The 23,132-nt window shown below is 39.1% G+C and overlaps 2 protein-coding genes across 2 annotated transcripts in view; one reads left to right on the plus strand and one right to left on the minus strand.

Moving 5' to 3' along the window:
* LOC133532280 (protein ERGIC-53) overlaps positions 1-13,626 on the minus strand; it is a 28,345-nt gene extending 14,719 nt beyond the window's left edge. Inside the window, exons 1-2 of the mRNA XM_061870877.1 lie at positions 13,415-13,626; positions 396-550 (exon numbers count right to left, since the gene is read on the minus strand). Of these exons, the coding sequence (XP_061726861.1) occupies positions 396-550; positions 13,415-13,574 (315 nt within the window). The 5' untranslated portion in view covers positions 13,575-13,626. The remainder of the gene's footprint in view (positions 1-395; positions 551-13,414) is intronic.
* A 273-nt stretch (positions 13,627-13,899) lies between these two features.
* On the plus strand, positions 13,900-22,394 carry LOC133532281 (uncharacterized). The gene is made up of 8 exons (XM_061870878.1): positions 13,900-14,417; positions 16,207-16,403; positions 16,966-17,559; positions 17,686-17,759; positions 18,176-18,278; positions 18,598-18,704; positions 19,745-19,900; positions 20,476-22,394. Exons 1-8 carry the CDS (start codon positions 14,281-14,283, stop codon positions 20,575-20,577), a joined length of 1,470 nt encoding a protein of 489 aa, XP_061726862.1. The 5' UTR covers positions 13,900-14,280; the 3' UTR covers positions 20,578-22,394.
* Positions 22,395-23,132: the final 738 nt, after the last annotated feature.

Below are 23,132 nucleotides of genomic sequence, written 5' to 3' on the forward strand. Positions count from 1 at the left end.
ATGTTTCGCTCCGTAACGAGGAATGCCTATGAGAATGTTACAAGCAGACATGTCGAAAATTTTCGACTAAAACAAATAGTACTGTTTCACACATATGTTATCCTACAGGAGAAGATGGTATTATAACTGATATAACTCAATTAGCATGCCTCAGTTAGAATTTAGAATATGTTTTATCTCTTTCTAAAACAAATTTCAAAGTGTCAAATGAGGACAAGCCACATTGCGAGTTTTTACATGCCATGATGAAATTTGGTTTTCATGGTCACAGCCATGCGTTTTTCACGGGAGTCGTTTTTATTTTCAGGTATAGAAACCTTGTAAACAATAGGACATACATTTTGACAAACATGACGGCGGCAAAGTATTTTTTTATTCAACAGTAAAGTACTCACCAGACCATCGGCACCGATGCGCCCTCTGCCGGTGACCTTGAACATGACATCGACTTCCCACCAGTCGAAATTGATGGGCTGCTTCGTCCAGATGGCGCCCTTCTGACTTCGGAGCGACGGCGCAAGCCGCACGCTCTCGCCTGACGCTATCGCATCTGAAAGGGACAACAACAGCTGACTGAGGGATAACATGTTTTTATGTCCCAGGTACTAAAAATGGTAGTTCATATGCGCAATCTAACAAAGCCAGACATATTGTGTAGTAGATCGTAGTATTGTTCTGCTACAAGACTCGACTGTGTTTTTCAGACTCATATGATTAAGTACAAATTCATCAAAGTTTTTTTTTTTCAATGTGTTATAGACTAGTCGATTGTAGAGACTTAGTACTCTGAGAACTCTCATAAGCATTGTCATCTTGTAAAATTCATAGGCAGGAAGCGTAACTTTGGTGCGTGAAAAAATGCCTTGTTCCTGCTATCAGCAAAATTTAACACCAAAAGTAAGACAATATATTAGGCGTATATTTAAATATTGTTGTTATAATTATAGTACCCATTGTTTGGTACTCATTACATTATTTTATTCATATCATCTGTGTTAGGAATATTTTATTGCTCACATTTGTTTACAATAAATACCAAACATTTTTATTAATAAACAATAATATTGTCACTTCACGTTGTCATTAGGGTATCGCAGTGTTATTTATATAAAAGCACCTCAATTCCCTACTACTAAGGTGGTGTGTTGACGTGCCCAAATTGCGCTGGAGTATTTGGCAGGAAAAAATAGGGCACGTGAGCCATCTAAGGACGCACCAGAGAGTGGATCAGCTACACTCTAGCAACGCGTGCTAAAAATTGCCTACTCCAGAGCACAGAATTATGCTTGATTGCCACCGTCGTGGTATTTAAAAAAAAACACAGTCGCTGCGGCCAACATCGGTCAAAGAGAGAACATAAAAGCATCCTATATGTGCATTGGCGACATGGGCCAAAAGTATTTTCGTTGTTTATTGTCCCCAAAAAATGTGACGGGGTGTAGCTTTTTGTATGAGATGAAATTGATTTTTTAATTTTTTCTTACGTGAATTAAAATCCAAAGATAGAAAGACATGCAGTTGCATTCCATCTTTTTTTTTATTCGATAGAAGACACAAATACAAGCGTGAAAGAGTGGTCAGAAACAAGACAACGAAATAGGTACACCTTCAATAACTTTTCTTACTGCTACTAGTATTTAGATAAAACCTACTAAATGATTGACGAAGGCATGAGTCTTTTTGAGTTGCGCTTCGTAAACACGCAATAAAGGACTCGGCTCAAGACTTCAGGGCTGATATAGACGGCACGCGGTGCATGCGTTTTCCTCGACCGAGGCATTTCTACACTGGCCGGTTTGTGCGTGAGGAAATTGCCTCGCGCGTATGCTCGGTTTGTGTGGAGCCGGCTAATGAGGATACCAATGCAGCCGACCGATCAAATACCGCAATGTAATGAACAGGGCCCGTACTTTTCATGCCGTTGACGCAAAAATGACGTAATTCAACATACAGGGGAGTTACTACAAATTTAGACAACTTACTTATTGATGGGTGTCATAATAAATACTTGTTACGTGAATAAAAGCTTGTTACGCTGTTAAGGCGCGGTGTATAGTAAAATGCGCTATTTTTAAATCGATATTTACAGGCTTGTACAAGGATTTCATCGATTATTTTCTAGTATGTATAACTTCAGTCTTTGAACTAGCCGTATGCTTGTCAGAAACACGATGGCTCATCTTTTTCTCGATAGATTTTTGCTTTGAAAATATGCTTAAAACTGTATTTATTTCGATATTTTAGAAGTACTATGATGAATATCAATATGAAATTTACTTCATTCAATAGCTTTTAAGTAACTGTAACATTTTGCTTGTCAGTTTATCGATGCGTTAAATTTTTCATTCATAATTATGAATTCAACATTTTGTCTACTAAACTTTACCCTGCGCGGCAATACCGTCAGTACGCCAGTACGCCCGTGACCACTGTCAGCGTCGGACCTGTGCTAGTTTAGCGGACGTTACATAAAATGGATAATCACACTATAAATACACAAATATGTTATACACACAATGTTTTCATCACTCTTACGAAGAAAAAACTAATTTTTAAGCTAATTGATTCTTAAATACGCTGACATTTCAGACATCCATCCGTCATATTATCTTTTTAGACAAGTTTTACACACGCACCTGTCCGGCATACAGCCACGATTAACCAAATGATGAAATGGTGCCTTGCACCCGAGTTAAACACTCTACTTTTCATTTTTAATACGAGGAAGGTAAAATACATGTACATTTTAAAAAACATTGCTAAGTATAAAATTCAGTAGTATTTATTTCGTGAGGGGTACCTACTTTTAATTATCTAGGTAAAATAATATTTTAAATGGCTATTACAGTAATAATCAAATTGAATACCTATTATTAAACGTAAACAAGTAAAATTAATCCGCTTGTTTAATTTATATAAGTCATTATATTGGAACAGCTTCATTTTTAACACATACAGGATGCAGGAGATATACTGGATTTAAATATGTGGGATTTAAATAGTGCTTAGTGAAAGGTACCATTTCACGTTTTTGTGGAAGTGCTCAAATGGCTGTAATAGTTTATGTTATAAGTGTTGAATTTGTTTGGTATTTCTGGTTTATTAACTTTCATATGGTATACACTTAAGACTTTATTTACAACATTTATCAACTATTTTATTTTGTAAGGTGAGCAGGAGTGATATTTACCCTTCAAATTCCATTCAAAATTTTGCAAGTACTCGGTTCGGAAGTTCGTATATATTTGTACCTCTCGCCAATATTTTTATTTCACTGGTTAATTATTCTGTAAATTCAAGAATGTCACTAAATTCCATTTTTGATAATGTTAAACATAAAGTCCTTTGTAAAAGTTTGGTATAATACTTTTATAGCATGCTATTTCTGTTTTGTATGAAATGAAAACTGGTGACATTTTATTTCTTTTTTCAAGTATAAATTTCGATGACACTCTGCCGTCAATTTCAGGTCTCGGCCAATGTTACCTTCTTTTTTAAAACCTTGGACCTTGTTATGTCTTTGTGTTATGCTTTTACTATTTTTCCTGCCAATACAAAATATAAGTGGAAAAATCGATCGAAAGTTTCGCAAAATATATTTTCTTCATTTTTGCATTAGGGTGCTTATGTGTAATATGTATATATTAAAATAGTTTATTTTGAAATGAATCACTAGTCAAGGCCTATAGTATATCCCTTCAAGTGGCAGAAGCCAAAACGTAAAAAGTAGTCACGTGGCGGGGCCCCGTCGGGTGTTCAGCGCGGATTTAGAGAATATTACAAATTCAACTATTTAAGCTTATCTATGTATAAAAGTATATATTGAAGCATATATCGTTAGAATAAGCACTAAATACGCTATTCGAATAGAACAATTAAATTATTGTCTTCTTCTTCTTGGTCCCTCAATGCTGAGGATCGTGACATCATGTCCTTCTGTTGAAGTTGTCCTTGTTGTTGTTAAATTATTGTAATGTTTATGCATTTCGCCACATGCACCTAACTAATCAAACCTAGCAACAGTGACAGTTTTCCAGTTTCCTTATTAAAAATGACTACCACCACAAAACAAAGTTATGATTGGAGGTTAGTTAGTTAGTTAGTGCTTCTGGGCATTTTCCGCAACTCGACAACCATTGTGCCTATTTTGCGTGATTGGAGGTAATTGTTAATTAATTTTCTACGTAGGGCTTAAAATTCAAAGGTTAAGTCTTAAAAAGTGTCCGTGAGGAAACGGAATTTTTTTTTACCACGTATTCCTGAGGTCATAAGAATAATTTCATGTACAAGTTTAAGTCAATTCCCTAAATACCCAGGACACGCAGAAGATTTCGAGACCATCTCCTATGCAGCAGCTGCCTACCTGAAGCGGGCAAAAATTTAAAAACATTAACTGATCTGTATTTATAATTTCTATTAATTTTGACCATTTATTAATCCAGTGATGTAAAATATGCCATACGATAAATAAAAAGTCAATTCCGCAAAAAAAAAATTTTTTTTTTTTTACTTTTTGTATGTCTTTAAACATATTAAGTTCATGTTCTTGGAAAATTTATGGATTAATATAAATTGGTACATTTTTTTTCGTAAAAATTAGTCTATTCAAATGGTACCTTGTGACTTTGATATCTGTCAAGAAGGTAGTCTAGACTAGGTCCCAAAGTGGCGACTGGCGACATAGCCATCAAAAAGGCGTTATGCACTAAAACGCAACGAAAAATATATTTTTTAATTGGTATTAACTCTGAAACTAGGCGAATTAAAAAAGTTTATATGACATTTTTGCCTCTAAATACGATCCGGAATATCCTGTTAAAATCTTTCCTCGAGAGTACCGTGTATTTACAAAATAACCTCTTTAAAAATCAAGACATAACTCGACTTTAATTTTGCTACTAAATATGGCAACACCTCACTAACCACCCTCTGTTGGCCGACAGCTTTCTGGCTATCGCATCGACCCGTGAGTGGTGTGCCACCACTTGAAGGAATAAATAACATAGTTGACGATAAAATAATTTTGTTCATCGGAAAGTTTTGTATGTTAATTAACTTTACGGAACAGGTCTTAACTGTACTTCTTTCCAAAGGAAAATAATACTCATTGAGACAATTCTAACAACCTCAAACGCAATTTGGTTGCGATATTTTGACACAGAGTTCCTATGGCCACCTCCTCTCTCATGCATCAGATCCGCTCGATGGTACCATAATATTTCATTGTCACCCTACTTACATATGTATGCAGATTTTCAACTTCATCTGAAACCTCAGTGGGTCAAATATACTAGTAATATTTGATTACAGACAGAGTAGACAGACAATAGACTGATTCTTTATTAGACATTAATTAAAGTCAGTCAATTATACTCATTACTATATAACTTCGAAGTAGTAGTAGTAGTAGTATAAGTGCATTTTCCTACTCCTCTACTGTTATCTGTCATTTATGCATTCATTAACACGAATATAAGAACATACATAAAAGATTTCAAGAAAAGTCTATATTGTCTATTCCTCATAAAAGCTCTTGTGCTTTTATACGCTATAACGTTACTGCGATTAATGGCTACCAACCTAACAAAACCAAAACGAATACAGTTTTAAACTAAATGCATTGCTGCCAACTTACAAAATATTCATTTGGTTGCATAGTAAAAATAATTACTTCATAAGTCAGAAACACGCATGTGACACCCGTAATATAGCAACACTCATAGACTACGAAGACCGCTTAGCGTTGCTTGTTAGTCTCCGTAGGCTACGGTGGCCAAAATTGAGAAAAAACTGTCCAAAAAATTAATTTAGCAAGTAGCAAGTACCAGGGCCTCATGAGTTACGAGGAGGTGTCGCCGACCGGCCGGCCGCGGCCCGGGGCGGGCCGGGCGCGTAACAAGGTATGCTCGCGCGTCTTGGCTATATACTTTTGCTGTAATTTGTTTACCTAAATTAAGATTTATTTTTGTTGACTCGTAGGAAAAATATTGTATGCAACGTTGTATAAGTAGGTCAAAAAATTCTCGTGGCGTATTCCTTTACAATGTTCGCCTACGCCTTCGGCTCCGGCTCACATTGTAACTCACGCCACTCGCCTTTTTTGACCCTTCTTATACAACTGTTGCATAAAATACTATTTTGCCATTATAAACTTTAAATAATAAATAATAATAGCAGTTTTCTCGACTTTTGCATTTAAAATTTATAATCGTCTTCATTGTCGTCAATTCAAAAAATAATATAGAAATAGTCGTTACAGTTAGAGTCATGGTTCTTTTTTGAGAAGATAGCATAATTTATCTACTTTTAGGAGCTACATATGCTTGTGCATACCTTATGCTTATGTTTTCAGTTATCTCAATACCAGCAAAAACATGCTACCTTTTTACGTTCACTTCCACAAATTACTTAGCTTTGCTAGTATTCTTCCTTTTTTCACTACTTGCCCGAAATTGACTTCTATTGCATTTTTAAGGTCAACTAAGTTTTGAATAGGTATCTATATATGATTTAAAGCAGACAGTTGTAACTTTTGTCTGAATTAGTAAGTAATATTATTTCGACACAAAACGATTTGGTATCATTTTACTAGATTCTCAATTTGCCGCGGTATACTCTAGTATTATATATAATTATCTAATTTTTAATTTCATTAAGTTTAAATCATAATCAATATAAATTTCCGGAAAAGATCCCAGAACTAACAAACCAGAATACGGATGGCGTCAGAATAAGGACGTAGGCTTGCTGCGAGCGCGGCGCGCGGGGCGCCCGCCTGCCTGCTTTACCACTTCGTCTGCTTCACCCCCTCAAAAACCTAAAATCTGTCTATAAGAGCGCCTTAAAAACCAAAAATATGTATTATTTCATAAATTAGTAATCTATTATTTATTTATGTTACAATAAAATGAAAGTCAGTAAAGGTGGCGACTGACTTGTAACATTTCGGTGTAATGTAACGTGATACAACCCGAGCATTACAACAGTCAGTGCAGCGAGCCGAGCCGCTCGACGCGAGCGCCGCGTGCTCCACTCGGCTGTCGGTTTTTACGCGAATCCCTTTGAGTGTTACAAAGGTGGCGACTGACTTGTAACGATCGCCGTGAACGATACATTACAAGCAAATGTTACAAGTCAGTCGCCACCTTAGACGTTTCTATACTGATTGTCAAGTATATGTATCAGTTACCTAAAGAGGTTGACAAATGATTAATTATTACGAAAATACTAATTGGAATGATACTCTATGTAGCGTGACGTCATTTTTCTGTCAACGGCATGAAATGTACGGGCTCTGGTAATGAAACTCGCATGCGAGTTCTCGCACCGTTCAAATAAGCCCTAAGACTCGGAACTTGTAGCGCAGTCTCTTAAAACGAGTCGAGTTCTTCCAATTTAGACTCGAAAGACTCGTGTACCTACCAACACTAGTGCTTTGGGCAATCAAACTGTATTTTTTGTATCTGGGATATAATTAAACGGTTGGCAAAAGAGAAAATGCTGTATTTCGTGAAGGAGGCAATGTTGAAAACAAAGCGCCGCGAATTAAACCCTGAGCATAGATAGGGTTTGTAACATATATTTATTTTCCCTGTCAGCCATGAGGTCTATTAATCTCTTAGCTATAAGCGGTGAAAAAAGTTTATTAAAATAAATGAGATATTAATTGTTTAGTCAAAAAACCTATACCGAAAGTGCCAACGTAACTACTATAGTACCCATTCTTAGTTCTTAATATCATGTAGTAAGGTTGCAAGTTTAGTAAAAAGATGATAACTAGTCAATCTTTATTACCCTTATCAATGTAATCATTTTACAATGTGTGTCTAATCATAACCATAAATAAAACGAAGGCTACTGCCGAAACATGGAATAACTATGAAATATACTGACATAACATAATTTTTTTTTAATTCAGCTACCTAAAGGTTGTCTGGAAGAGATCGCTTTTTAGCGATAAGACCTGTTATTTACCTCTTCTTTATATGATGTATCATTTGTACTGTTTCTGTATTGAGGTGTGCAATAAAGAGTATTTGTATTGTATTGTATGCTGGAATCTTAATTTGAACTTTATTCTAAATCAGATATGGCGTCAAATGTCAGTTTACAGTCGCCATCAGATATATCGGAGCGGCCGAAGTGCTCACAAATATCTGAACTCGCACTCTAAGGCTTTGACAATAGAGGCGTGTTCAAATATTTGTGAGCACCTTGGCTGCTCCGATATATCTGATGGCGACTGTACAGTAACAGTAATGATAGTAAGGAACAAATGCTTAGTTTATTTTTATTAGTTTCTTGTGGTCAATTTAATATTGTAAATTTTCCTGACAATTTTAAATTGGAATTCCTATAAGCCATTTAAACATAAAACTAAAATACAAAATAGGTATTTTGCATTTTAAATACAAGTATTTCAAATAAGTCACATCTCTGATTAATGTATGTAGGTATGTTAGTCTGTAAGGTATCTATCTATATCTATATATAAGGCCTTATATTTGATTTGAATGTAACATGACCTACATTGTCCAATAAGTTAAGATTATAATTATAAACAAGAGTCATAACTGTAATTATGCTGCATGAACAATATGTTTATAATGAGTGCACGCCAAAGTGCCATGATGGCGTAAAATGCACGTCGATTTTGGTGTCAGGCCTCAATCGCCATTTATTTCACATATAGCTGACACTTACAGAAAATTGCACTTTAGATTTAACCAATAAAGCATATTTTACAATGGCAACACAGTTTTAACAAGCTATTAATAAATGCATGTTTGGACAATGTTCAATTTAATTTGATTAGTTTTTGCTGTTTTTTTCTTACAGGCTTGGTGCAACATGTGCCATACCTTATGAAAATTTGGATTTGCATGCAACACGGTGTAGACTACTCAAGGTTCTTTTTATACCAGGATGGTGGCAAACAAGCGTGCAGCCTACCTGAGCCTAAGCAGCCACCGTGGCCTATTGAATCTTGCAACTAGTGTAGTTGTGGAGGTGTTCTAAAAGCGAACATGGACACTAATATGATGGAATTAGGGAAGATTTTCGGAATCACGCGAAATTCTGAAGTATTTGGCATTGCCCGAGAATGTATATGACATATAAAATTGGTGAGAGATGGTCATGGTTGGTGATGTAATGAATTAAAAAATGCAAGTGCTTTTTGAGTTTGTTGAATAATAATTTATTTTGCTAAGACTCTAATCTTTTTGCTAAATTAATCATTTCTGTCGAAGTCGAAGTGTCTAGTCAAACGTCCCACTTTGTTGCTTACCATAAGGACGAGATTTGCTTGTATCTTTATACAAATAACCTGTCAAAGCGTCCTTATGGCAAGCGACAAAGTGGGAGTTTTTGCTTGGAAACAACACATTTGATGATTTTGTCAATAATTTAAAGGTAATTTATTAGCCGGGTCCACACAGAGTGAGCATACGCGCTAGGCATTTTCCTCACGCACAATACGGTCAGGCGTACGGCGCGCTCGGGCGAGGAAAACGCGCGCGCCGCCTAAGCCGAGGTACGTCTACACTGACCGTGTTGGGCGTGAGGAAATTGCCTCGCACGTACGTGCTCGCTCGCTCGCTCTGTGTGGACCCGCCTATTAGTTATTTTTTGTTTATTTCATTATGCTTAACTATTATTATTATCTGTCTTTTACAAATTCTCGGGACCATGGGATCCCGGACATTTGAAAGGCGTGCGTGGGGCCGAAGCCAACACGTAGAGGCCCCTTGTAATAAGACAATTTACTCTAAATGTAACGTGACACCAACCGACGATTATCCCTGTTCACACTATAGCAGTGCACCCAAGGACAAGACCCGGTTAGTGAAGGACTATTGTAAAAAAAAGGGTACCAAAATAAACCGGGCTATTGGGTTGAGTTGCAAGTGGACTGGTAACCGAGACTATGGAGAATACTATGGCACCTGCCCTGATCATATGTTTTTAAAAACACGACAAAATGGGCAGGTGGTGACTTGCCAACTCACAATATGGGTCCCCGAAAACGGCCGCTCGCACGGAGCGACAAGGGGACAACATTGCGTGAGCGGCTCAGGGTGTGGAGAGGTGTACGCCGCTTTCTACCCAGTGGCTGTAAGCAGCCACTGTGCCAACTCGCGTCTTATGCAAATTTCACTTCCACCCTGCGAGCTTATAGCTCTGACACCCCACTCTGGACGGCCGGTAAAGGCAAGCCAGAGGTGAGAGTCCTGCGGCCCCTGCTCAGTGTTCACTCCAGCCGGCCAATCAAGGCAAGCCGGAGAGGGACCTGGCCGACTCTCGGAGGTATGGGACCCAAGGGACGTCACTTCCCCTATTATTATTATTATTGGAGTTTGTGGGCCTTTGAGTGCCACGTCGACCAAGCAGTGATCTGTTGTGACGAAGCATTGAATCCAGGAAATTCCAGATTCGTTCGGCCGTAACGTTCTGTACCTGATGATGCTTAACTATGGTTATAAAATGGATTTTTCTCTTGTTATATTTTCATGATGATCCCTAGAGGATAAAAGCATACTTTATCTTTCTGTATGTATGAAGCAGTATTTTCCCAACTCTTTCCTGCAATTTAGTAGTTCTTACATTACTTTAATTACTAACTCATGAATAACCCACTTTTACAGGCAAGATTGTTTTAAATTATGAAGTTATGAACTTGCGAAGAAAATCAATTACTCATGGTTAGCTGCATTGAGATGTTTGAAAACTTTCAATCTAATAACTTTGTACAACTGAAGATATGAAATTCATTTTGCATTAACCCTTTTTTTTATGGAGGATAGGCAGGCGTTTGACCACGATCACACCTGATGGTAAGCGATGATGCGGTCTACGGTGGAGCACGCCTACCTATGAGATACCTATTTACTCTAGCCTTGAAGAGATTCAGATTGTACTCATACGGAAACACAGACTCGGGCAGGGCATTCCACTCCTTGGCAGTTCGCATAAGGAATGTTGAAGCGAAACGCTTCGTGCGTATTTGTGGAATACCTACCATGAAGCGATGCCGAAGTGCCGATTGTCTGGTAGTCCGATGGTGAAATGGGGACGGAGGAATAAGGTTGTGCAATTCCTCAGCACACTCTCCGAAATGTATCCTATAAAAGATCGTTAGGCTGGCAACCTTGCGACGATGCTCCAGACTTTGAAGTCGAGCATTCGTCAGATCGTCGTCATTAATAATTCTCTTGGCCCTCCTCTCGACTGACTCGAGCGCCTCAAGCTGGTATTTGGCTGAACCATCCCACAGATGTGAACAGTATTCCACACACGATCGGACTTGTGCTTGGTAAAGGTCGAGCAGCTGCCTAGGTGTAAAATACTGCCTCACCTTGTTGAGGATGCCCAGCTTTTTTGCTGCTAACTGTGCTTTCGACTCGATGTGCGGGCCGAAGTTGAGTTTCGATGTCAGCGAGATTCCGAGAAGCTCAAGATGGTCGGTTATGGGAAGGGATACATTTCGGAAAGTAGGAGTCAGATGGAATGGACTCCGTTTAGCGGAGATAAGACACGTCTGGGTCTTACTATCATTGAACGAGACCAAATTGGCTTCACCCCAATCGGACACTGCCTTCAGTGACACGTTCATGCGTTCGACCATAACCCTTTCAATGCCACATCTATTATACACAACATTATTGGACCCGGCACTTGGACTCGGGTACTCTAAAAAAGGTGTACGGGCACACATTTTGTATTAAGAATGGTGTAGCTGATACTGGTGAATTTCCAATATGACTTGGAACTCCTGTAGCTATTTAAGAAGTGTAACACTGTTATGGTAGATGTAGCTACATTGCGACCTAAAGTGCAAAGAAAGAATATGCTAAAAATCTTTGCTTTTAATGTCTTAGTAGCTCAGTGGCAAAGAGGCGGGCTGGTATCCCAGGGTTGCACAAGACAGTGATTTTTTATGGTTTTCTTCATTTGTAAGCAATAATAAGATATGATGTAATAAGATTAAGAAGACAACAAAAAAGGGATTGAGTCCTAAAGATTCTATTATGTTAAGGACCATGGGCAACTTTGTACAGAGCCTGCTCCAAAAACTATCAGAAATCAGAAGGTCATTAGATAAGTATTTCTATATACTTCACTACATTCTATGGGCACCAAGTGGAATTCCATCGCAGAACTGATATTTGTATTTTAGTCAAAATGTCATCACCCTGATTACCTAGGCAATAGAGTCCAAGTAAGTAAATTAATTGCTGCAGGTTAGATGTTTGCGCAGTGCTGGGAACACAGAAAGCCTTTCACCGTGCTCGCCCAGTGCTGGACTCTATTCCTTCGAAGGTAATACTGCTTGGTGCCCATAGAACGAAATGAAGTACATAGAAAAAATTCCCAACTCTGTTGAGTTTTGGAGGATTTTGATGCATAGTCCTTTGGAATCAAATTTTCATTAAAATACACTGAGGAAACAACATCAAACATCTTTTTGCACAATTCATTTTAAAATCTACAAAAATTTATAAAAGTGAGGTGAATATATTGTGATGTGGCTCCAACAGGTCTTGTCACTAAAGCCTTCTCATCCAGACAAGTTTAGGGTGTCCAAAAACAATCAAATTAATATGTAATGCAAAAAACAAGAACCCACTAAACCAGTGTTTATCAAACTTTTTCTTAAGGAGGTCCCTTAACATGAAAAGATTTTTCATGACCCCCTGCTCTCAGCCATATACTTGTATTACTTGTATAGAAACGGTTCAAGAGTGATTTGCGAGCCCCCATGGGGTTGTAACCTACATTTAAAACACTGCATTTAACTATATACAATTATGGCATGTTATAAATAATACATGTATGCATAAAATAATTAAATGCACAGGATGAATAAATGGAGTATAATGTGTTCATGTAATCTCGCTAAATTTATGAACAGTCATTCCTAGGATTCAATTACAAACAACGAATAAGTTATCATAATTGTATTCTAATTTAAGTGTGAAAGTACAAAATTGTACAGGTCGTTTTTTATTAATTTTCTCGATCGCTGGTATCACCTTGCTCCATAAGCGTCTATAATCGCTGGATTTTCGTAAATGAACCTCATTTTCATACAAGAAGCGGGTAATTTCACACCCTGCCTAGCTTTGTCGAGTTGGAAGGCAAAAAACATGATTTTTGACAATACACCATCTCCCTCGCACTTTGCACTCCCGTATATGTTCGTCCCTGTCTCCACTGACAGATATTACTGACGTGTCAAACTGATCTGATAACAAGCGTAACAATAAACGAAAAATGTTTATTTTTAACGCTTTTGTGACATAAAATATTCAGGCTAAAGCTAGAATTATATGTATACTACAAGTTACATTCACTTTAATTGCCAAATATCCTCGTGCGACAGGAAAAAAGATGAGAAAAGTCGAATACTTACTGCCTCCATACTCCCAGAAGGGAACCGATCCATCTTTCTGGGCCAGATAAGGTGGTTTGAATGAGTATTTGTATTCGAACCGTCTATGCACCGTCTGGCTGTTGGCACGCACTGTGAAGCATAATAATAACGCACAGAACAATAGTTTTATTGAGAACATTTTCGTCGACCGACCCTTTTCGTGTCACGTCAAAACTGAACCGAGTGAAGTTTGTCGTGACATTGTCAAGAGAACGTGGAAGTTAAGTATTGTCAGATAAAAAAATAGGATAGTTCTAAAGCGCCAATTACATCCACACTTCCCGATATCGGGCCCGAAATCAGAGGGTCCGCGAAAACCGAAAATCACAAATTGCGGGGACCTTTCTCTTTTACTCTCACTAAGACGTAATTAGAGTGACAGAGATAAATGCCCGCAATTGACAAACTTCGATTTTCGCGAATATAGCCCAGTCCCGATGTCGTCGGGCCTGATAATCGTTTTCTGTTTCACGGAATATCAGCACCAGTTCAAACAGCGAGTCTAAAATCAAATCTTTATGTACCTGAGGGCCTATCGCGAAAAATGTAAATCAAATTATATCTGCCTCTCTTTTAAGGTTGATAATCAAATTTAGATTTTTTTTTCACAAATAAGAATTTGTTAAACAAGGATTTCGTGTATTATTATTTTTTGAACGTCACCTTTGTATTTATCATGCCAATTTTTATTATCTGTGGTTCGATTCAGTACTGTCAATAAATGAAAAAATCTACCGGCAAAAATAAACAAAATTTAAACGAAAAGTGTCGTAACCCACAACTTTTAATAAGACATCTAGTTCTAGCGTGTTCTGTTAAAACTCCAAGAGTTCTTTTTTCATAAAATGGCCTCGAAAAAGCCTCCCAAAACCGAGTTGGTGGCTATATGCAAACTGGAATTTTACAGAAAACAGAAAAACTGGAAGTTTTGCTCCCAGGAACGTAAAGCGAAGGATTCCAAGAGACGTACTAAAAGTACCAAGTAAGTGCTAACGACTGAGGTCAAGTCAATAAGTCAAATTACTAATACAAGTATAGCATAAACTTTGGTTATGAAATGCGGCGTAACATACTTTCATACTAGATTGTGCCAACTAGTTATCTTCACGAACGAATATAACGCACATGCACCTACAACACATGTAGGACATGAACTGAAACATAACCCCTCAACAGTCTAGACACCCCTAGAGCTACAAACATCCATATGCTACTGTGTACACTTACCACTTGCCATCATACATATGTTACATATTACTGCTTGCTCGTGGATTTTATATTCCCCTAATAAATATTGCCATCTTATTGATAAAATTGAATAGTGTTAAGCCTTATATCCCTTTAAGAGACAAGTCATTTGTTGTTGTTGAGTTGCTGGAATATTGATTTTATCTGTTGGGAGCACTTGAAAGGCTACGCCTGTTCTGAGAACAAATAAGTAATTACAGTCTTTAAATGTGAATATATTTAAAATTAGATTAATGTACATAATTGAGTTTGCTGGCCATGGTTTTTTACAGAGTGCCCATCATGTCCCCTGTCAAGCCTACCAAGAATGTTGGTGTCCCTTCTTGTTTTATATTATTTAGCTTAATGGTATCTGACCAATGGCCCTTTATGAGTCTGCAGCAAGCTCAGCCAAATTTCGTCTTCATGTACAAATGGAGTTTCATTCTCATTTTAAAACTACATGTTGGATTGTAATAAAACTTTGCACATACAATGACAAGAGTTATATCTAATCCTGTAATTAGTTTATATAGCTCTAGTTTATAAAACAAATGAAATAGAGCAAATACAAGTTTTATGAAAAACTTAAATTCTCTGTATTTTTTAAAGTTTAAAGTTTCAGAGCAATCTAGCTAGTCACTACCGAAGCGAACTATACAAGCTAGTCACTACCGAGCTTGCTGCAGACTCTTAAGCCAAATCTCGTAGAAACAATGGAAACCTAGTCCACTGGTCGGCAAACTTTAGAAAAGAAGAGTTAATTGCAGTAGAAATCACCAGTTTAAGGAATCTTAAAGATCTGCAAATGTTGTTATTAGTGGTGTAAGAACTCTTAAGGGCTAATTTTATGGGTGATGCTAAGAGCTGCTATTGTACCTCCAAAGTGACGCGGTTTGTTGACCTCTGACGTATGCTGACTCCATCTATAAAACCTCTGACAGGACATAACACACTAAACAAACACCTACACACTATGGGTAAAATAGACAGCCCCATGTGCAGATCGTGCATGGGAGAAAAGGAAACAACAAAACACATTCTTTTAGACTGCAAACAGGTAGAAAAATAACAGCAGCAAACACCTATGGACTCCGTGCACACTAAGGGAGGCAGTCAGCAACCTGAAAATATTGCTAGGCTTCATGGAGGAGCTGGGGTGGTTAGAGTAGTGTTACCTTGTTTCACGCAAAAAAAAAAAAAAATATTATAGGACATTATTACACAAATTGACTAAGTCCCACAGTAAGCTCAAAAAGGCTTGTGTTGAGGGTACTTAGACAACGATATATATAATATATAAATATTTATAAATACTTAAATACATATAAAACACCCATGACATGACTCAGGAACAAATATCCATGCTCACCAGACAAATAAATGCCCTTACCAGGATTTGAACCCGGGACCATCAGCTTCGTAGTCAGGTTCACTACCCATCCACTAGGCCAAACCGGTCGTCAAAATAGATGTTGACTTGCGGAAAATGCCCAGAAGCACAAACTAACTAAATCCTCAGACAATCACCAACCCCATTTCAGTGGAAAACTCAACCAGACCTACAACATAGCACCAGCCCCCAAGGAGGTGGAGCCAGAGCCAGTGGCAACGGAGCTTGAGGAACAACAAAACCTGGATGAAGCATTTGTAGAGGCGGAGACCGGGACAGCCTCGGAGTCAGATGAGCCAGTGGTGGAGGGCCAGGATGTCTTGAAGGATGTCCTTGAGACTGAGACAGGTATACTTTAGTGGTGGAAGTAATTTTATTAATTAATGTTTTTCGTTCTTATAGAGGGTACATTTTAACATTCCATCTTAAATAAATAAAACGGCCAAGTCCGACTCGCACAGGAAGGGTTCCGTACCATTATCTATAAAAACGGTCACCCATCCAAGTACTGACCCCGCCCGACTTTGCTTAACTTCGGTGATTGGATGAGAATCTCGAGATTGGAAAGAAATATTTATTTTATTCTGTTTTTAGTATTTGTTGTTATAGCGGCAACAGAAATACATAATCTGTAGAAATTTCAACTGGCTAACTATCACAGTATATGAGATACAGCCTGGTGACACACGGACGGACGCACAGCGGAGTCTTAGTAATAGGGTCCCGTTTGGCCCTTTGGTCACGGAACCCTAAAAAGAACAATAAATGATGACGAAGCCGCCTTCTAACAATAATATTATGGAGGAGTTCAGAAAAAATTTACACATTTTGCCTTTTTATCCTATTTACTACATTGTACTCGTTCACACACAATTCTGCTTAATAAAACATTAATTTATTATCTCCACAGGAAAGCCCTCATCTCAATTGGAGCCCCCCTGGGGCCTCTATTCGCCGCGCTGGTCCATCCAACGCTGGGCGGAGCGCCATCGCCTCTGGAACCCTGAACCCCCGACCCATGATCCACCATGCCCCACCTTTGATCCATTATGCCCCGCGTTTGATCCATCATGCCCCTCGTTTGATCCGCCGTGCCCCACTCGCGATTGCCTTACACATGATCCAATATATCCTTTACAAAATCAAGGCATTGATTGTCCAACATACCCTCAAGAAAACCTCGTTCATGATGATAATTGTCCTATTTTTGATAACAACTACAATAGCATACAGCAAGATTTATACTCAAATCAAAACTTTCAACACTACCCTACTTATAATTCAAATTACCCAACATATTACACAAAACACGCAGAATTCGACCCAAAGTATGCAAGTGTGTTCTACTATAACTCCTGCTACCAGGAGTTCGATGTGCCCCATAGAGGGCAAAGTGAGGCATTTGTGCCCCAGCACGATGTGTTGAACGTGGGCAAGGAGTGGGACGACCGCGAGTGGTGCGCGGGCGAGGGCGCGGCGTGGAGCGACCCGGAGTGGCAGGCAGGTACGGTGAATTGAATCTTATTTAGTAGGAATAAGTGCTAGTTTTAGTTGATTTCGTTAAATTATCAAATTAATAAAGTGGTCCCTCGTGAATTAGTGGTTTAATCCACCCTCGTGTTGTGTTCAGAGGCAGCGGCGCTGTGTGCGGGCGGCGGGCCGGGCGGGGAGGACGCCGTGGACGGCGACTGGCGGCAAGACCTGGTGAGTCAAAAAGCGTCAAAGTTGCTGCTTTTAGGCTCCGGCGAACAGAAAAATAGTACACACCTCGTCCAGTAGGTAAATAAGGAAGCCTCAGATCACATGTGAAGAAAAGAAGAAAGAAAATGTGGTATGTAAAGCCGGGTCCAGACGGGTGTAACGTGTAATGTAACTTATGTAACAGGAATTCTGTGGACGGCACTACGAGCATCAAATGTAACGCTCGTGCCCGAACCATCGCCTGTCATTGACACTATATCATACACAAGTAGAAGAGCCTACGAATATGCGCTGACTAGACGAAAACCTATGCATCAGAGCTCATACCATACAGGGTAGTCATTATGACTCTTGTGTTAATATGAAATAAGGAAATTCGCTCCCAAATTTAAAGTTATTGAATAATTTTTTTGTGTTAGATCTTGTTGTCCCGCTGCGACAGCGTGCCATCGGTGGCGAGCAGCGAATTCATTCGCGGCGCCGCACTCGTCCCGCATTCTACTCAGATCGACTTGCTGCTCGGTGAGTCATCTGTAGATTACAGCTATGTTCGGTGGCGAACAGCGCACATTCGCGGCTCGCTCGCCCCGCATTCTACACAAATCGAACTACTCGGTGAGTCATCTGTAGATTACAGCGATGTTCGGTGGCCAGCAGCGAACATTCACGGCTCGTTAATTATCATTTTTCATTGCTTTGCATGTAAGGGTTAGTATGAGTAGGTAGTATACATAAGATGGTAGGTACATTATGGTTTTAGGTGATGATTAGGAATGATAAATATTAAACAGCTTTCATTTGAATATGATTGTTGTATCCTTACCGACTTATAACTTTGCAGGCCCGGAGCCAGCGACCGCATTAACAGGGCCAGCGCTAGCCGCCGCCGTGGCTCGACATTCAGCTGCCCTCCGTGAACTACTGCATGAGACACACCGCCGGCAACAGGTAAACTTACCCACCTTATCATACTGCACTCATCGTGCCCCCACAGTGTGAGGGCACCGACGGAGCCGTGACTCGCAAATTGCTGCCCTCCGTGAAGTACTGCACGAGACACACCGCCGGCAACAGGTACTCACAGCTGTAAATGTGCATACAGTCTCATCGTACCCCCACAGTGTGAGGGCACTGACGGAGCCGTGACTCGCAAACTGCTGCCCTCCGTAAAGTACTGCACGAGACACACCGCTGGCAACAGGTACTCACAGCTGTAAATGTGCATACAGTCTCATCGTACCCCCACAGTGTGAGGGCACTGACGGAGCCGTGACTCGCAAATTGCTGCCCTCCGTGAAGTACTGCACGAGACACACCGCCGGCAACAGGTACTCACAGCTGTAAATGTGCATACAGTCTCATCGTACTCCCACAGTGTGAGGGCACTGACGGAGCCGTGACTCGCAAACTGCTGCCCTCCGTAAAGTACTGCACGAGACACACCGCTGGCAACAGGTACTCACAGCTGTAAATGTGCATACAGTCTCATCGTACCCCCACAGTGTGAGGGCACTGACGGAGCCGTGACTCGCAAACTGCTGCCCTCCGTAAAGTACTGCACGAGACACACCGCCGGCAACAGGTACTCACAGCTGTAAATGTGCATACAGTCTCATCGTACCCCTACAGTGTGAGAGCACGATGTTATACCTTCAACCGTTTTTTTCTAACAACAATCAAAAACTGGAAAATGGGACATCAAAATGGGAACAGCATCCACTCGTCTAGTCTTATTTTAATGATATTTTTGACAAGCCTGTGATATATGTCCTTAAACTCTAGCGACCCACCGCCACCATACAGCAAATATTCAATGTTATAAAAAATAAAATCATCGACCTCAAAATCAAAGTGACTCGTTAAGATTAACTTCCCCCAAAATGGAATTTCATAGAAATAATACCGTTACTTCGCTTGGATCGCAAAGCTATTCTTCCCTCTTAAGTTTCGCCATGTATCTCTGCTAAATTACTCGTTTCACCCAACAGATATCCTCAAAAGAAGCACCTACTTACGACGCCGTCCCAGTCCGGGAGCCCGGTCCCTCCTCGTGCCCCCCTCCCCCGCGCTTCAACGACCCCCTCGTGGCCGGCTCGTTCCGGAACACGCCGGACCTGAAGGGGCAGACGGGGCAAGCTGGACAGGTATAATATGGACTTTTGATATGAAAGCTTAAGAGGAAAGTAGACGACCACTTCTCCATAACAACTTGGTCCCCACTTTCCTTCTTAGCAAAGAGTGGTATAGAGGTGGATTGAAAAAGAAAATTTTGTAGCTTCAGTAAATTTACTGCCATCTTTCGACACATGATTAAAACTTTTAGAACACTATTGAACTTTGATCCTTATTCTTTCACTGATATGTGTTAAATTTGTTAAATATCTAAAAGTGGCGCCATCTTACCGGGCAACGGCTAAAGGTTATGGCGCCATCGCTCGAAACGATGCCGCCATACCTTTGGCCTTTGATCTATTAGATGGCACCACTTTTTAATATATAAAAAAAATAACACATATCAATGAAAGAATAAGGATCAAAGTCAGATGGCGTTCTAAAAGTTTTAATGATGTGTCGAAAGATGGCAGTAAATTTACTGTGACTACAAAGTTAACTTTTACAGTCCGCCTTTATTTCAAATTATCTTTGGTATTGACATGAAAAAGCCCTCGAGGCCTGCTTACTATTACTACTTTTTTATTTTTTGACTTTAAAATTTCAGGGGCAAAGTGAGGTCGGGCGCGGCCGGGGGCGGCTCGCGGCGCGCGCGGGCGCCAGCCGCCCCGGCCCCCGCCCCCGCCGGGCCGGCGCCACCGCGTGCTGACTCACTCGTCACACGTGCTGACTCACTCGTCACACGTGCTGACTCACTCGTCACACGTGCTGACTCACTCGTCACACGTGCTGACTCACTCGTCACACGTGCTGACTCACTCGTCACACGTGCTGACTCACTCGTCACACGTGCTGACTCACTCGTCACACGTGCTGACTCACTCATCGCACGTGCTGACTCACGATCACTTGCCAGGCATTTTGAAAGCCCAGACAGTGCAAGTGTTATTTTAAACGTCAAATTTCTATGAAATTATGACATTTACTTAACACTTGCACAGGCTGGGCTATCAAAATCGATGCTAACTTCTTCTCATCAGCTTGGTCTAGCTCTAGCTAAATGTGAAATACAAAAAAATTGTATATTATAGTGTTTCGTTGTTTTCGTCCTATCCAATTCGCAGCGTACTTAAGAGGGAAGTCATACCACGGGTCGTCCATATAAAAGAGAAAACTTTTCCATTTCAAAATATTTTATGAAAATGATATGAAAATGTAGGTTTATAGATTTTCCTTTTTTTCTAAATTTGCAATACAACATTTTTTTAAATCGAAACCTATACTTAAACCTATATACCTGTACTTAAATATATTATGCTGAAGCGATCAACATCAATATGCGCCCAGCAGCACTGCGGTTAACACATTGAGATATAGATGATAACTCTCAATGTGTTAACCGCTGATGCGTTAAAAAACGTTTATTTTATTTTATTGTATTAATGCATGTGTATTTATAGTGTAGTGTTCCAAATCAATATGTATGAGTCATTATGTTACTCAAAATAAACGAATTTCAAAATTAAAATTAAAGTAAATTTAGTTAGTGAAAAAAAATTTCTCCCGAAATGGAATTTTATAGCAAAAGTACCATTATTTCGCTAGAATCGCAATTGGTTAGGTTTATTACTTAACTTTTCATTAAATTTTTTAATTCAAAGATATATCATGCAGTCGATAATCCGTTGGACCTTCAAGATAGTTCCAACGACTTTTTGCGGTAAATCTAACAATTGTTTTGGTTTTCCTAAGTACCCTGTTTATTGTATAGGACGAAAATAAAAACGAAACGTACAACCTCATCTCAGGCGCTTGGAAAAATGCCGTATGACAATGCCTTAAGTGACCTTAAGTGTTATAATAATGTGCTTTACTCAAAACGTTGGTTCCTAACTGTTTTCAAAATGTTAGTATTAAGTTTTTTTATTATATACAAATATAGTTTACGGATCGTTATTGTGTCTTAGTTATAAAGGGAAAATAGATGCCTAATATTCCCACTAGAGATAGACCGAGCTAAGTTGCCAACGACTTTGATAGCAGTTAAAATTAACACTTGCACAGTCTGTGATATTCAAATCGCCATTTGAGCTCGGTCTAACTGTATTACTTTATGCATATGGCAGTTGTACTATAATTAATGGCACCCCCACCTATAGTGGGCACCTTTGATCTTATACACCGTGTTTATTTTTTTCGTTAATTTCAAGGGTGCATCCCTGAGCTTAAATTAAGTAACTTTCTCAGACACCGGTATTCTAATTAACTCCATTTCGAATATATACTATAATTATGTTTTATCTTATAAGGCCCTTACGAGTGTGTAGCACTTGCCTTAGGGCCTGTTTACATTATTGATTAGTGTTTAGTAGTAGTTCATACATTTGCTACTAAACGTAACTATCTCGGACAATCGTTGTTCGAAATGACATTGACATGTCACAGTTGTCAATTGTTTGGTTGAGTTCAATGTAATGCCCGTGTGACAACAACGCTATATGCAACATTTAATTACTTTAAAACAAATTCAAATAGTTGAAAAACAACAAAAAAAAAATTTTTTTTTGACAATTAAATCTGTCATTTAATTTCCTTAAACATACAAACCGATACCTCGAAGTTAACGGAATTCAATAAAAATACGATGTATAGCAGTGGTACAGTCACGTCTGAGAACATCGATACGATTGAAGTGCCAAAAATATGTACACACGAATTTATGGCCCAAATATTAGGGTAGTGTATATATATTTTTGGCACTTTGTCCGTATCGATATTTTCAGACGTGACCGTGCCTAACAAAAACATGTACCAATTACTGGTACTTTTCATTATCAATCATTGGTTCTATCATTTGATACCTCCAAACGTAAAATTGTATCGAAATATCGTCTATCATACCATAGACAAATAAGCAAGCATAAAGTTTTCACTCCATACATAAATTTTCTTAAAAAAACGCTTATTATTGTCATAGTCGACATCTAGCGTCAAGTAGCGGATTTATCAGTACTGCTACTTGACAATAGATGTCGCAACGAGCGATAAGTCTAATGCTGAACAATTTTTCAGCTAATATTATAACCGGATTAACAGGAACTCTATTTTCAAATCCTGCTTGTAATATTAGTTGCACATTGTTGAGCAATACACTTGTTGACAGTCTCGACACTTCTGACATCTAGTGACAAGTAGCGGTACTGATAGATCTGCTACTTGACGTTAGATGTCGACTACGAAAATAATAAGTGTTTTGGCAAGAAA

The sequence above is a fragment of the Cydia pomonella genome, chromosome 26 (genome assembly GCF_033807575.1).
Source record: "Cydia pomonella isolate Wapato2018A chromosome 26, ilCydPomo1, whole genome shotgun sequence".
Classification (NCBI taxonomy): Eukaryota; Metazoa; Arthropoda; class Insecta; order Lepidoptera; family Tortricidae; genus Cydia; species Cydia pomonella.

Excerpts from the sequence above, each read along its gene's own strand:
- LOC133532281 (XM_061870878.1), top strand. The coding sequence starts at position 14,281 with ATGGCCTCGAAAAAGCCTCCCAAAACCGAGTTGGTGGCTATATGCAAA. Across the intron at positions 16,404-16,965 it reads TGTCCTTGAGACTGAGACAG|GAAAGCCCTCATCTCAATTG; the intron begins GTATACTTTAGT and ends TTATCTCCACAG. Across the intron at positions 18,279-18,597 it reads TCAGATCGACTTGCTGCTCG|GCCCGGAGCCAGCGACCGCA; the intron begins GTGAGTCATCTG and ends ATAACTTTGCAG.